This window comes from Giraffa tippelskirchi, chromosome X (assembly GCF_054371585.1).
Source record: "Giraffa tippelskirchi isolate mGirTip1 chromosome X, T2T-mGirTip1v1.2.pri, whole genome shotgun sequence".
Taxonomy (NCBI): domain Eukaryota; kingdom Metazoa; phylum Chordata; class Mammalia; order Artiodactyla; family Giraffidae; genus Giraffa; species Giraffa tippelskirchi.
The window spans coordinates 132,963,525-132,979,466 of NC_137289.1; the positions used below are offsets into that span (position 1 = coordinate 132,963,525).

At 41.8% G+C, this 15,942-nt stretch overlaps 1 protein-coding gene across 4 annotated transcripts in view; it reads right to left on the reverse strand.

Moving 5' to 3' along the window:
- Positions 1–15,942, reverse strand: part of PDK3 (pyruvate dehydrogenase kinase 3) — a 77,636-nt gene that overhangs the window by 29,981 nt on the left and 31,713 nt on the right. For all 4 annotated transcript variants that reach the window (XM_081567928.1, XM_081567927.1, XM_081567925.1 and 1 more), the window contains 2 exons: positions 12,368–12,552; positions 9,980–10,069 (listed from right to left, as the gene is read on the reverse strand). In XM_081567928.1, the coding sequence (XP_081424054.1) occupies positions 9,980–10,069; positions 12,368–12,552 (275 nt within the window). The remainder of the gene's footprint in view (positions 1–9,979; positions 10,070–12,367; positions 12,553–15,942) is intronic.

Here is a 15,942-nt window from a genome sequence, read left to right on the forward strand (position 1 = left end):
TTGCAATAAAAACCAAATGAACATTTTGGCCAACCCAATATTTGAGCCACCAATCCTTTTTTCTTTACTTTTTATTATTTAAAAAAATTTCAATCTTTTTAAGAAGTTTTTTCTTTACCATCAATCTTTAAAAGGAAATATTAGGAAATGATTATTACTGCCACTGAACATGTCACTTTCATTGTTTTAAGACCCTGTTTTCAAGAGAAATAGAGTATTGACGATAAAGCACTAACAAAACTAACAAACAAAGCTGTAGGTGTAGCACATTTCTCCTTCCCCAAAGAAGAGTACCCTAAATGTAAACACACAGATTAAAATAAAAAAAAAGACTGAGTCATTAAGAGTAGAGGGAAAATTCACATAGCAACAAGCCCAACAGATGTACTGTAGCCAGGAATCCTACATTAGATGTTAAGAAAAGCACACAGGAATATTTAATAGTGTATGGATGCTATGTTATTCAGTTCAGTCGCTCAGTCATATCTGACTGTTTGCAACTCCATGAGCCGCAGCATGTCAGGCCTCCCTGTCCATCACCAACTCCTAGAGTCCACCCAAACCCATGTCCATTGAGTTGGTGATGCCATCTAACCATCTCATCCTGTTGTCCCCTTCTGCTCCTGCCCTAAATCTTTCCCAGCATCAGGGTCTTTTCCAAAGAGTCAGCTCTTCGCATCAGGTGGCCAACGTACTGGAGTTTCAGCTTCAACATCAGCCGTTTCAATGAACACCCAGGACTGATCTCCTTTAGGATGGACTGGTTGGATCTCCTTGCAGTCCAAGGGACTCTCAAGAGTCTTCTCCAACACCACAGTTCAAAAGCATCAATACTTCGGCGCTCAGCTTTCTTTCTAGTCCAACTCACATCCATACATGACTACGGGCAAAGCCATAGCCTTGATAAGACAGACCTTTGTTGGCAAAGTAATGTCTCTGCTTTTTAATATGCTGTCTAGGTTGGTCATAACTTTCCTTCCAAGAAGTAAGCGTCTTTTAATTTCATGGCTGCAATCACCATCTGCAGTGATTTTGGAGCCCCCCCAAAATAAAGTTAGCCACTGTTTCCCCATCTATTTCCCATGAAGTGATGGGACCAGATGCCATGATCTTAGCTTTCTGAATGTTGAGCTTTAAGCCAAATTTTTCACTCTCCTCTTTCACTTTCATCAAGAGGCTCTTTAGTTCTTCTTCACTTTCTGCCATAACGGTGATGTCATCTGCATATCTGAGGTGATTGATATTTCTCCCGGCAATCTTGATTCCAGCTGGTGCTTCCTCCAGCCCAGCGTTTCTCATGATGTACTCTGCATATAAGTTAAATAAGCAGGGTGACAATATACAGCCTTGATGTACTCCTTTTCCTATTTGGAACCAGTCTGTTGTTCCATGTCCAGTTCTAACTGTTGCTTCCTGGTCTGCATACAGGTTTCTCAAGAGGCAGGTCAGGTGGTCTGGTATGCCCATCTCCTTCAGAATTTTCCAGTTTATTGTGATCCACACAGTCAAAGGCTTTGGCATAGTCAATAAAGCAGAAATAAATGTTTTTCTGGAACTCTCTTGCTTTTTCGATGATCCAGCGGATGTTGGCAATTTGATCTCTGGTTCCTCTGCCTTTTCTAAAACCAGCTTGAACATCTGGAAGTTCACGGTTCATGTATTGCTGAAGCCTGGCTTGGAGAATTTTGAGCATTACTTTACTAGCCTGTGAGATCAGCGCAATTGTGCGGTAGTTTGAGCATTCTTTGGCATTGCCTTTCTTTGGGATTGGAATGAAAACTGACCTTTTCCAGTCCTGTGGCCACTGCTGGTTTTCCAAATTTGCTGACATATTGAGTGCAGCACTTTCACAGCATCATCTTTCAGGATTTGAAATAGCTCAACTGGAATTCCATCACCTCCACTAGCTTTGTTCGTAGTGATGCTTCTTAAGGCCCACGTGACTTCACATTCCAGGATGTCTGGCTCTAGGTGAGTGTTCACACCACCGTGATTATCTGGGTCATGAAGATCTTTTTGTAATAACAATGTTATTAGATGTTATCATTAGAAGACTTTTCTATTCAAAATTCACCAGAGAACCCTGCTATCCATATTAGCCTCCATCCCAAACATGTGCCATTGTCTGTTTACAAATATCGGAGGCTGGACAAGGATGAATCTGAGTGAACGCTGAAAAAACAAATGAAAAGGATCCCAAAAATCATAAAGCTCAAGCTTAAGAAGCACTAACCAAACAAGTAAATTCAGATGACCACAAACCATTACGAAGTCACAGGTATGCTTCTTTTAAGACACGCTGAAGTCATTTCTCACAAGGTGTATCTATCATCATCTACCCAAAACCATCCTGAGAGGAGAGCATCAGGGTTTTGTTTTTTTTAAGTGCCAGAACCTCTGCCATCACCCAAAGCACAGCCAACTGGAGAAGTGAGGAAAGAACATCTAACACAAGAGCAACCAATCCACAGGCTGCTCAGACGCATAAGACCTGTGGTCCTGGGCAAAGAGATGGGCTGAGTCAATGAAATTCATCTTCTGCGCATTCAAGATGGAGACGGGCAGGCAGGGCAGAAGACAAAGGATACATGGAGAGTTATGATGAGGAGAAAGAAGGCCTGGAGTGCCTGTCCTCACCCTTAACAAGCTGCCCTAAAAGGTCTGCCTGTCTACAGACCAGACAGTGGCCAGGTGGCTGTGACTTGACCAGTTCAGTTGAGTCGCTCAGTCGTGTCTGACTCTTTGTGACCCCATGGGCTGCAGCACGCCAGGCTTCCCTGTCCATCACCAACTCATGGAGCCTGCTCAAACTCATGTCCTTTGAGTCGGTGATGCCATCCAACCATCTCATCCTCTGTTGTCCCCTTCTCCTCCTGCCTTCAATCTTTCCCAGCATCAGGATCTTTTCCAATGAGTCAGTTCTTCCCATCAGGTGGCCAAAGTATTGGAGTTTCAGCTTCAGCATCAGTCCTTCCAATGAATATTCAGGACTGATTTCCTTTAGGATGGACTGGTTTGATCTTGCAGTCCAAGGGACTCTCAAGAGTCTTGAGAGTGACTTGACCAACCCACTTACTAAAATACATTAAAAAAAACCCTGCTTTCTGTTGCCCAGTTCCAATCTCTACAGCTCCGACTAGAAAGTGTTTCCTGCCCTAGGATTACCATGGGACCTACTAGATTCTCTGAATACATTTGTCTCCTGAGTTAGCGGGAGTGGGTCTCTCTTACTCATCACCTGAAGAACCCGCAGTGAGAGTACGAGACATTATTTCTGACCAGAATAATGACACGCTTTCCCGATTCCATCTGTGTGCTATTAGGCTAAGCTGAACAATAATAGCATTTAGGAACAACACAGGTGAGGTAACGTCGCTGTGAGAGCTGACTTTTGTACCAAGTACTTCAGTCTGTACCTTTAAAATGATCTTACCATAGGATTCTCCATTTTGTTTTGCAGTTTCTTACAAAGAAAGGAGGGGAAACAGTCACAATGGAAGGCACCTCCCAGAGGATAATGGCAACTGCTCTACAACATTAATTCTAGCATTCACTGCCAGGAAGCTGTAATTTGCAGATGTGTAAAGGTAGATATTAATGTGCTAAATAAGCAGCAAGGAGGCATGCTTCCCAGTGTGCTGCACATTCAATTACTGTGATGCAGGATGCACCCCACTCTAACACATTTATGCAACTGTCTAGACAAAAATAAAAATATTGTCCCTACCTTTCTACATAAAAGTTTCCTAGAGTCTGTCTCAAGAGATCTAAGTATGGGATCACTGTTAGTTCCTTAAGGCTTCCTAAGGCTATAAAACACACATGCGCATGTCCATACCCATGTACAGGCACATGTGTGTACATGCACGCACACGCACACACACACACACACACACACAGGTCATTTGGGGCTGACATCTGACTATGCTTACACCATGCAGGACCTTCACAGCTGAGAAAATCAACAGCAGAGCTGTCATTAGATCTTAGAACCCCTACACCCTCTACCTACATCAAGCTTCCTAAAACAAAAGGAAAGGAAAAAAATATGAGAGACAGATGCTGAGTTAGAAGATTAACTGAGAAATCTCAGAAGCTAAGAGGAGAAGGGGAAAAACCAGTGAAAAAATTACCGTCTTCAAAAAAGGAAGGCAGTGGGAAGACACCACTAAGAGTTGTGGACACTGATATGCATCTCTTCCTCTTCTGACAGTACTGGGGGGGGATTGGGAAGAAGAGCTGGAGAGGCCTGGAGCCTTGAGGACTCTGACGGCTGCCCCTGGGGCAACTGGCAGTGGAGGCTCCAGTGTCTTTTTGCTAGAAGACATGGCAGAACTTCCAGGCCTTCTGAGAGCCGGTGCTCTCTGCCTTGTTGATTCTTTCTCAGACTTATTCTGAATCAGAAAGAGCTTCTGCTTGGGTATCCAGAGACTCAGAGAATTAAGAATGGGGTCCACAGGGCACGAAACAGAAAGCCGACTTTCTGTTTGTCAGAAAGCTGGCAAAATGTGCTTTGTCCACAAGGAGGAAAGAGACTTTCATGTTTCCTGCTAGGTTGTCAAGCGAATTCTGCCAAGGCAGGAAAGGCAACTGATTTAAAACTAGTGCCTCACTGAGGAATAAGGATTATACGTACCTGGCTGGGAAAACCAACTGAATATAGAGGTTATGAATATAGCAGATCAGATACTGAATTCATCCAGGAAGGTGGTGTGTGATGGGCACTAGCACTAGAGATGGAGAAATACACAAGTACTATGGATTTCATAGAGAGATGCACGTTATTCACAGTTGCATACCAATCTGTAAAGTGGGTGTGAATTCAAATGTATAAAGCAACGTTCTCACTGGGTTATGAAGAAAGGTGATTTTTATTCTCTTCCATCTTTTCCCACGTTTTCTCAGTTTTCTTCAGTGAGCACTTTTTATGGTTAGATAGCATCACCAACTTAATGGACATGAATCTGAGCAAACTCCAGGAGATAATAAAGGACAGAGGAGCCTGGCATGCTGCAGTCCATGGGGTCGCAAAGAGTCAGACACGACTTAGTGACTCAACAACAACAATATGGTATTAGTCCTCTTAACTGACCAAACTGGGAACAGGAGTTGGATGACTGGCAAAAACGTTGGATAGTAGGAAACCATAAAATATGACTACAACTGTAAATATTAACCTAAAACACACATAGGAATACACAGTTTATTCCTCCACCAATCTTCTCACGTAAGCCCAAAGCCCCTCCTTTGAATAGGGGTTCCAGGTCATACTTCTTAGATAAACAACACCACATACAGCTATGAATTCCAATTTCTCTTTCTTTAAAGTGCTCTAAAGATACTTGTCAAGCAATCTGAGTGTAGATTCCTTCTCAGATTTTTACTGTCACGTAATAGTTACTTTGTTCACAGTTATTTCATTACATTTTTAAGAAACTCTTTTTATCAAGCCTTTCCAAAGCATTCAACCTGATTTTTATGGAAATCAGTTTCTTTTCTGTACATTTCTTCAGTTTACATAACCTATAAATAAATTATGTATGTTTATACATATTCATGTGGTATAACTTACACCAACAGTTTGAAGACAAGTGACCCTTAGTTCACACAGGCCTCGCCAAGTGGAAGAAGCACCACTGCGTTCTAGGAAGTATGTCCAAGCCACGCGTCCTCAGTGTGCTGTGGTGCGATTTATGATTTATGAAGGGAATGAAGGTGGCAGAAGAGCTGATGGTGTGGAAGTTGCTTCAAAGGTTCATGTACTTTCAGAATCTAAAACCAGCCCCCACTGTTGTCTTCCTTAAGGAAAGAGGTTATTAAGAAATGAAAAACAAGGTTTGAAAGAAGTGGTGGGGAGTGGGACGCAGGGCAGTCCTTGCCCCGCCCCTCATGAGTGTGAGGGGCAGTGGTGCGGTGGGGGAGGCGGCAGAGGGGCATGGGGGTGAGCTTTGCCTTTCAGTTGTACCAGACAAGCAGTAGGAATGATTCCATGAGAGGATGGCTGGAATAAACTGTGTTCACCCTAACAGGTGGGTTTGCTGCATACAAAGTCAAAAAGGGCAGGAGAAGGAGTGAAGATAAAGCTGTGAGTGAGCCCGGAATGAGGGAGGGTGCCATCTGGCCCAGGGTCAAAGCCTCGCCTGAAAAGGCCCAAGAAGCAGGAGACACAAACTTCTAGGTTTTTTCTTTCAAATACTGATCCGACTGAATTGCACATAATCCTCGGCTAGTGTTTGGTACAAAACTTCTGTCCCTGAGAAAAGTGATGCAAGCATGGATGACAGTAATTCCAGCCTTTTTAGGAATTTACACCCCCGTTAGAGCTTCCCTTGTGGCTCAGCTGGTAAAGAATCCACCTACAATGCAGGAGACCTGGGTTCGATTCCTGGGTTGGGAAGATCTCCTAGAGAAGGGAAAGCTACCCACTCCAGTATTCTGGCCTGGAGAATTCCATGGGCTGTATACGCCATGGGGTCGCAAAGAGTCGGACACAACTGAGCAACTTTAACTTTCACTTTAGAGAGACCAACAGGAGCATTGATACAAATGATGCCAAGCCCAGGCAGGATACAGTAAGTACAGTAAGACCGCACAGACCATAAGGGCTGCAAACACTGGCTCTTGCTCTCTGCCAGTGTCCAGCCTCCTCCTCTGACTCACCGGACCGCTGCTTGTCCCCTCTGCCCGACAGCAGCACTAACGACTGCCGAGAATGCCCATTAGTTCTCTACTTACATTGACTCGTGGCTACGACCTCTCTAAAAATGAGTGAGAGACTTTTCGTGGAGAAACACTGAGATGATAAAAAAGGAGTATGTTTTTACAGCTTTATCAGGAAGAACTGCAAACGTAGACATAAGCAGAGAGCACAGTGTCAAGAATCCTTGTGCTCATTGCAAGACTCAACGCTTTCCAACACAGCCCAGTCTTTTTTACTGCCCGCTCTCTGGAGTCAATCCCGCATGACATTTTGTATCAGGTGTGGTATTTCAAAGAACCTCTCTTGAAGCTAAGGATGCCTTTAAAACAAACATAACCACAATGCCAATATCACACCTAAAAAATTAACAATTTTTCTTGAACATCTGGGCTTCCCTAATGGCTCAGCAGGTAAAGAATCTGCCTGCAATGCAGGAGACCTGGGTTCGATCCCTGGGTTGGGAAGATACCCTGGAGAAGGGAATCGCTACCCACTCCAGTGGGTATCATCAACTATTCAATTATTTTATCAATGTCCTAAATGATTTTAAATATTTTATAATTTACACCTGAATATTCATTGGAAGGACTGATGCTGAAGCTGAAGCTCCACCTTTGGCCACCTGATGTGAAGAGCTGACTTGCTGGGAAAGACTGAAGGCAGGAGGAGAAGGGGACGACAGACGATGAGACGGTTGGATGCCATCACTGACTCAATGGACATGAGTTTGAGCAAACTCCAGGAGATGGTGAAGAACAGGGAAGCCTGGCGTGCTGCAGTCCATGGGGTCGCAAAGAGACAAAACTTAGTGACTGAACAACAACAATTTATGCCAGAAACAAAAGCAAAGGCACCAACTTATTACACAATCAATGGTATAAGTGAGAAGGCACATGACTCATGGGATTGCCCCAGGACGCTCATGAACTTGTCTACCTCCAGCCCTTGTTGGGTGCTTGCCCTGCTTCAGGAGCTCTACTTATATTAACTCATTTAACCCTAGGATACAGGTGAATTGCCAAGAGCATCATTTTATTGATGAAGAAACTGAGGCCCAAAGACGTTATATAACATGTCCAAGGTCACCTAGTTCATCTAAATGTCTATCAGCTGATGAACAGATAAAACAAAATGCAGTCTATTCACACAATGGAATAGTATTCCACCATAAAAAGAAATGAAGTACCGATTTATGTTACAACATGGATAATACTTGAAAACATTACGCTAAGTGAAAGAAACCAATCACAAAAGACCACACACTGTAGCACTTCATTTATATGAAATGTCCAGAATAGGAATAACTGTAGAGACAGAAAGTAAACTAGTGGTTGCCTAGGGCTGAGGAGAGGGGTAGTGGGGAGTGACTGCTAATGGGTATGGGGTTTTCTTTGTGGGGTGATGAAACACTTCTAAAATTGGATTATGGTGACAGCTGCACAACTCTGTGAACATACTAGAAATTCCTGAATTGTACACTTTAAATAAGTGAATTGGATGGTATGTGAATGGTACTGCAATAAAGCTTTTTTTTTTTAAAGTAAATTACCAGAGGTTGGACATCTCTGAAGCCAAGGAGTATTTATTGACCATGTACACAGGCATATACTAAGTTCTAGGTGAGCTGCAACGTAAGTATAAGACAAAAACCCTGACTTCAAATTGCTGGCAGTTCAAGAGAAAAGGCGGAGAAGGCAATGGCAATCCACTCCAGTACTCTTGCCTGGAAAATCCCATGGACGGAGGAGCCTAGTAGGCTGCAGTCCATGGGGTCGCAAAGAGTTGCACACGACTGGGCGACTTCACTTTCATGCATTGGAGAAGTAAATGGCAACCTACTCCAGTGTTCTTGCCTGGAGAATCCCAGGGACGGCGGAGCCCAGTGGGCTGCCATCTATGGGGTCGCACAGAGTCAGACACGACTGAAGCAACTTAGCAGCAGCAGCAAGAGAAAAGGCATCTATGCAATGTATCAATATTATAATGCCCTTTTGCTTTATGGATATGTGTCTTGTCCATAAGACACATATGGCAGCCGACAATGTGAACCAGGTTTTCTGGATCATAAAAGCTACTGGGCCAGGGCCAGGTGAACATACAAGCCCTGGTCAGATGGATTCTGCTTCCCTCCACTGCCAGGGGCCTGCAGAGGGTTATCTTGTGAGAGAGAAACCTACAGGTATCTTGGGGAGCTGAAGCCAAACCTATTCACTTATAACTGGAGTAATGTGAGTACATGTTTTCTAACTAAACAGAGGCCAAGGCAGCCTGACAAGCCTTGGCTGAGCTAAGGCCACTGGGGGGATACCCAGGGTAACCAAATATTAGTAAGACAGGTTTTCCTTAGCTTCAGCAGCTGAAGATCTGGTCTGTTCCCCTACCAGGGAGGCTGCCCACACTGGGTCCCCTCCCTTGGCCCTCTAAGCTTCAGTGGCAAAAGTTACTCCACTTGAGGCGGGCTTGAGAGCTTTGCCAAAGAGATCAAGCCCTCTTCTACCTGTTCTCACCTAGCTACACAATCCAGACAAAAGAAGAGCAACAGAGACCCTGATGACGATCTGGGAGAGCAATGGTCATGACAGGGTAAGATGTGGGTTTTGAGGAAGGCCGCAGGACACACGATCTGGGAAAGGGGACAGTCTCAGAATGTGAGGCTATGCAGGGTAACCATAACACTGAAAAAAACTGGAGAGGGCCAGGAACCCACTCAATCATTTACAACCAGGAAGGCTTTCTGGAGCTAGCATTTACCTTAAGTGAAAATTGAGGAAAATGCTGTTCTAATGGGCTCTGTTGTACCCTGAGGCTAATGGAACAGAGCCCAGCTCAATGTCCAGTGAACCCGTGAGTGCAAATGCTTCATAGAACCTACAACCTTGGAGGGCATGTCAGTAAGATGTCTACTTTTTAACCAATGCATGAATTCAGCTGAATTTTATAACAAGGGTTTATACTCTCAAATTTTCTGACAGTGGTGGCAATCAAAACTTAGACTCTTACTTAAACTCATAAATATTTACTATTTAGCTAGAACTACAAGAAAAACCCTGGTCCGTGAAGTAGAAACTCCCATTTTGAGCATTACAAACTATGCATCATAGCCTAAGCTGCCAAGAAAGCACCGATCATATTTGGATCATGTGGCTTGGGCCCACAGTGGTCTGATGAACCAGCAAACAGTTCAATGCCATAACCCTACAGCCAAGCTGCCTCAACAAAACCGCATTCCTAATGCATCCCAACATAACGAAATCCCTAACATGACACTGGCCTCCTTACCTTTCACAACATCAGCAACATTGCAGGTGGGATCAATACTTCCGATGTGTTTCGGATGCGCAGGATTGGTGTCACCGCCAAACAGAAGTGCTAAACACACCCAAGAGAAAAGGGAGAGGATTAAAAACCAACCCGGCTAGGATGGTCAGGCAGAGGAATTCTGGGCTTTTAAGTTTTGAAAAGATCCTCTCATTGTGAAAGCTGTTTTAGCATCCACAGTGACTTAGAGTAACAGAATCCACTCAACTGGTAGGTGATCAGTTATCGTACAATGGAGGACCTGCCACGTGCAGTTAGCAGGTCCTAAAGCAGCAACGTGAAGCACGTACCCAACCTGCTCTCCCCGACCCAATGTGATCTGGTTGAAAAACAGCTTCCCTTCATCCTGAGTAAAGTTAACCCACCTTCTCAGCATTATTCTAGACAGTTATTCCAACATTCACTAAATATTTACAAAATAGTCTGCAGCGTTAGGCTAGGCTTACAAAAGGTCTTTTACCATGAACACTTCAAATGCCTCAATCGTAGAGATTACTTTCATTGTACTACACTATTTATGCAAGTGTTTTTAAAAGAACACTCAACTATTTTCATAATATACAAGGTTTGCAAAATTTTACTTCTGAAAAAAAGCCCAAGTTGTGGTATATATATACAATGTAATATTACTCAGCCATAAAAAGGAATGAATTTGAGTCAGTTCTAGTAAGGTGGATGAGCCTAGAGTCTCTTATACAGAGTGAAATAAGTCAGAAAGAGAGAAAAAAAAAAGTATCAGATATTAACACATATATATGGATTCTAGAAAAATGGTACTGATGAACCTATCTGAAGGTCAGGAATAGAGACGGAGATTCGAGAACAGACTTACGAACACAGCAGGGAAGGAGAGGGTGGGACAATTAAAGATAGTAGCACTGACATATACACACAACCACATGCAAAACAGACAGCTAGTGGGAAGTTGCTATACAACACAGGGAGCTCAACCTGGTGCTCTGTGACAACCTAGAAGGGTGGGATGGGGCGGGAGGGAGGTTCAAGAGGGAGGACAATTTATACAATAAATTTATAGTTTATACAATTGTATAAATTATGTACTTTATAATGATAAAATATGCATAATTTTGGCTAATTCATGTTGTTGTATGGCAGAAACCAACACAACATTGTAAACCAATTATCCTCCAATTAAAAATAAATTTTTTAAAAAAGCCAAAAGAAAACCCTGCCAAACAAAAAAGCAATCTGAATGCAAATGCTTATATGTGTGCCTATTTTTCAGTCAAACAAAAAAAGGGAATAACTTAGACTCAACAAAAGGAAAATGCTTAAATAAAATAGCTGAAGGTTTTAATTATGAAAGAGGACAAACATGGGCATTAGGCCAATATGTAAAGTGTCAACTGATTAAGTGGAAGAAAAACAAGAGATGCGCAAGTTTAATGATCGAAAACCATGTACATATATATGTGGACACACATATTCAGGTCAGAAAGAAATTATAGTTATCTAAGTAGTTTAATTCAATAGTATTGGGGTTCTTGTTTTTCTTTTATATTTCCTGTAAATTGCCAAACATTTACATTTTCAACAGACATACATTTAGAACAAACCCACATTTAACAGCTGCGTAACATTTGTTTAACCAAATAAAGTAATATTACTAAAATAAAGATGCTCTGTCCATTTTCTGACTCAACAAAGGGGATGAATTAGACTCTAGACACCTGGAAGCTTTTTCATAAAAATTACGAAATTGGACACAGAGACACACTGAAAATGAGTTTAAAAGTTTTTGTGGAGAGAATTTTAGTTATTCTTTTCTTATCTGCTTATCAGCCTAGAGAGGAGATTAAAACTCTCAATACAAGATTAGGGTTTGACAATTACACGTAACCTGATTTCACTGATCACTGTGAAATGTAAGATCAATTGCTCATATTGCCAACATGCCAATTCAATATTCTCAGTATCATTATCTCAAGTTTGTTTTTAAAACCAAAAAAGGAAATCATGTGCCATCCTGGATAAAGATCAGAACCGACTCTAAGAGACACTGGAAATATTCAGAGATGAACACCAGGCTGCCAGGTGCCTGCCAGATACTATGCCCCACCAGGAACATAACAGCAGAGGCTTAAAAGGCAGGCAGTGGTCCTGTCTCTAATATGAGTATCCAAAAAGCCTTCCAAGGATTTCCTTTAACTGAGAGTTCTAGAGATTAGCTTTTTCATAGATAGGACTCACTTAGGAAAAACTGACCTAGAAGTAAAATTTCTAGACAAAAATGCAGATCAGTAAATTGAAAGTGAAGCAATAGGAAAACATTTGGGCGAAATCACCCTGGTTATCTTTTCAAAACTGGACCAAGAAAACCCAACTTACTGTGCTGGTTAATAAGCATGCGGAAAGAGATGCGGTTGGTATAAAATCGGTCCAGAAAATACTGGATGTTACTGCTAATGAATGGATCAAACCCAAACTTCTCCTTGTACTCGATCACTCCTTGGGCCATTGTAGGAACCACGTCATTGTGTCTATTTCTGACTTTAATTAGGACTTGTAGAAAGCTGCATAGGAAGGAAACAAAAAAGTAGTCAGTCTTTATGTTTCATGGACTAATGCACAAATTTCCCAGCTTTATTTTGGAACTATTTACCTACTGGTATTTTTATAGGCAGAGCCGTCATTATCATCATAGGCTATAAGGAAGTACTCACAAGAAACTAAAGGATTACCCAGTTTTTGCTTGAAACTTTTTACAGGAAGTCTTCCTTCAGAAATACTTAACTTTTTAAATAAAGAAACAGAATGCTCAAATGCCTTTTTAGGAATCCACTGACTTTCTAGACAAATGATTACATATGAAACAGACTCTATAAATGTTTGCTGAATACATAACTGTAGAATTTATTGATGTTTCTTCTGACAACATGAAGACAATACCAAAAATCTCCAAGGATTTATGATGGAGTCTTAAAAAGATAGCTTCCATGAAGAAATAAATGATGTCAAATCATTTAAAACCAAAATTTTGAAGCAAATTTCTCACAGCAGTAAAATAGTGATGGAACATAGATAGAACAAAGGTGATTAAGACAAACCTATTCAAATATTTGGGTACATTATTATAAAGGTGTAGAGGGAAAACTATATTGAGAATGGTAACTTAAGAACAGAAAAGCAAGTCAATGGAACCAATAAAAACCTGTAAACCAAGACCAAGGATGAATGAGAACGTGTGTGTAAAAATTCAGCAATACTAATGATGAAGTGACAATGTAAGTCAGTAGGGAGAACAAACTAGTTGGGATAGCTGGCTAACAATGTAAGTCATGCCCCAATTTTAAACTTTACGCCCAAAAATGGGTTAAAAAACTTAAATGCAAAAGGCTGAAATTGTAGAAAAGAAAGAAGAAAATCAGATGAGTAAGTATATAACCTTGGGAGTAAGGAAGACTGTTCTAAGCCTAATTACAAAGGCAGAAACCATGAAGAAACAAATCATAGGACTGTATAGGATCTCAGCAATTTTATAAGGACACAAGAAAAGTGAAATCTGAGAAAAATACATTCACAAGAGTTACCATTCTTAGTAAAGGAAAAGATGACCACACCCTAACAGAAAACTAGGCAAGGGGCCTGGTATCAATAGAAAATGTACCAGAGGGCATGCAAATGCCAATAACTTCACCTTTGAAATAATAAAAGCAAATTAAAACAATGCAACGCTATGCTTACTGGACTAGCAAAGAATAACCCCTGCTGGCTAGAGAGTGGGAACATACCTGATGAATTTCTAGGGACGACTGAGCAGCCTGTACCAAAAGCCCAAAGAAAGTTACTCCCAGGAACTGACTCTAGGAAAAGAACTGGATAAGGTCAACAACTGTATTTCAGAGCTGTTCTTTAGAGCACTACTTAGGGTAGCAAGAAGACCACAAACTATTCTAAACCCAGTAACAGGAGGTCAAGTCATCTGACCTATCTACAGGCGGAGCACTATGAAATTACTAACAGTGGTGTAGACCTATAATGCTGACACTGTTATTTTTGTAAGAAACAAAACAAAACATTCTGTACATATAGAAACACGTACGCCAAGTTAAAAGTATGAACGGAAGGAAAATGTTAACAGTAATTTAATTTCCCAGTAATGGAAATTTGGAGTGACTATCTGCATAGTCTTATGTTTCTCAATGATGAAACTCTTCTGTAATAAATACATATGTACAGAGACAGCAAAAATGATTAAGTCAACTCAGAAATTAGAAGGTCATAATTATTCATGAGAAATTTTCTAATGGACCATTTATCCTTTACATAATGCTCTTCCCAATGTATTCATAAATGAAATATTACTAAAATGTAACAATTCTTTACAGTAGGAAAGTGACTCAACTTATCTGTAGGGAGGATACTTGCCTCAATGGTTCAATTCTCAGACTACTTTCCCAATCTTCTGGGGCTCCTTTGTTTTTTAAACAAGTCTTATTTAATTTTACATTTTTGGCCACACCCAGAGCTTCCCTGGTGGCTCAGATGGTGCAGAATCCGCCTGCAAAGCAGGAGACTTGGGTTCAATCCCTGGGTTTGGAAGATCCCCTAGTCGAGGGCAAGGCAACCCACTCCAGTCTTCTTGCCTGGAGAATTTCCACAGACAGAGGAGCCTGGCGGGCTACAGTGCATGGGGTCACAAAGAGTCGGACACAACTGAATGATTAAGCACAGCACTGTGGCATATGGGACCTTAGTTCCCTGATCAGAGATTGAACCGGCACCCCCTGCATAAGAAGAAAGAGACTTAACCACTGGACCACTATGGAAGTCCCGGGGCTCTTCTAAACTTGGTCATTATGATCAACATCCTCATCTCCCTTGCTACTTTCACTTTACTTATGATTTCCTTGCTCACGACTCCTGTATAACCTCTCACTGAGCAGAAAAGGCTGCTATGATGAACAGGACTCCCCATTCCTTCCTTCACCACAAGCATCTGGCTTCTACAACCCCAAGTCTCCCAACTAGCTTCATGGCAACCTGGGCAGGTTACTGAAACTCACTGAGAGCTATTATCATTACGATCTCGTACACACTGGATCCAGAAGTTGGAAGCTTCTAAAGGCTTGTGTCCATAAATAACAGGACTCCAGGAAGTACACAGCAGAAATGTAATATCACAGATGCTCACAAACCTATATCCCCAAATCTGAAGCTAGAGAGGTCAGTCCTTATTTGCAGGATACCAGCCAAACAAACTGTCACTAGCTAAGGACTTTTGTGAAAACAAAGCTTCTGGATTCGATTCACTTAACTTTGATAACTTAAATGACAGCAAAGGCCTGTAACAAGGAAAATGTTACAGCCGGGGCTCTAATCCAATGCCTCCTCTTCCACATTTCATAGACCCATTAACAAAACATCTAGCGAAGTAAAAACAGGTCAGGACTTTTTTCCTTTGCACTTTAATTTACAAGTACATCTGACCTAGCTACTCACGACTCAGACCAGCAGTTCTGGCAATATGGTGCATTGCAAAGAGCAACTGTACTGAGGAAGAGTAAACATGATTTAGAGACTCAGCTCTGCTCCGAACTGATGTTACAATCTTGGGGAAGTCACTTCACATCTCAGACCTCAGTTGCCTTACCTGTGAATTGAGACAGCCGGGTTAAATGCCTCGAGCTAAGGTCACTTATGTAATGTGACATTTCTTAGTTCTTTTTATGGAACACCTACATGTAAGGCATTTGGTGTCACAATGATGTGGGCCAGGTTTCTACTTGGAAATTCCTCAGGACAACAGGCCTGCCGTATGCATTCAATGATGGGTACAAGAAAGAGGAGAAAAATAATGGGAAGAGGACACAATTTCTCTTGGCGGGGGAAAAAACACACTCAGAGCTGGGTGTTTTCTGGTTAAATGAAAAAGAAAAACTGGAAATGTTTTCCATCAGCAT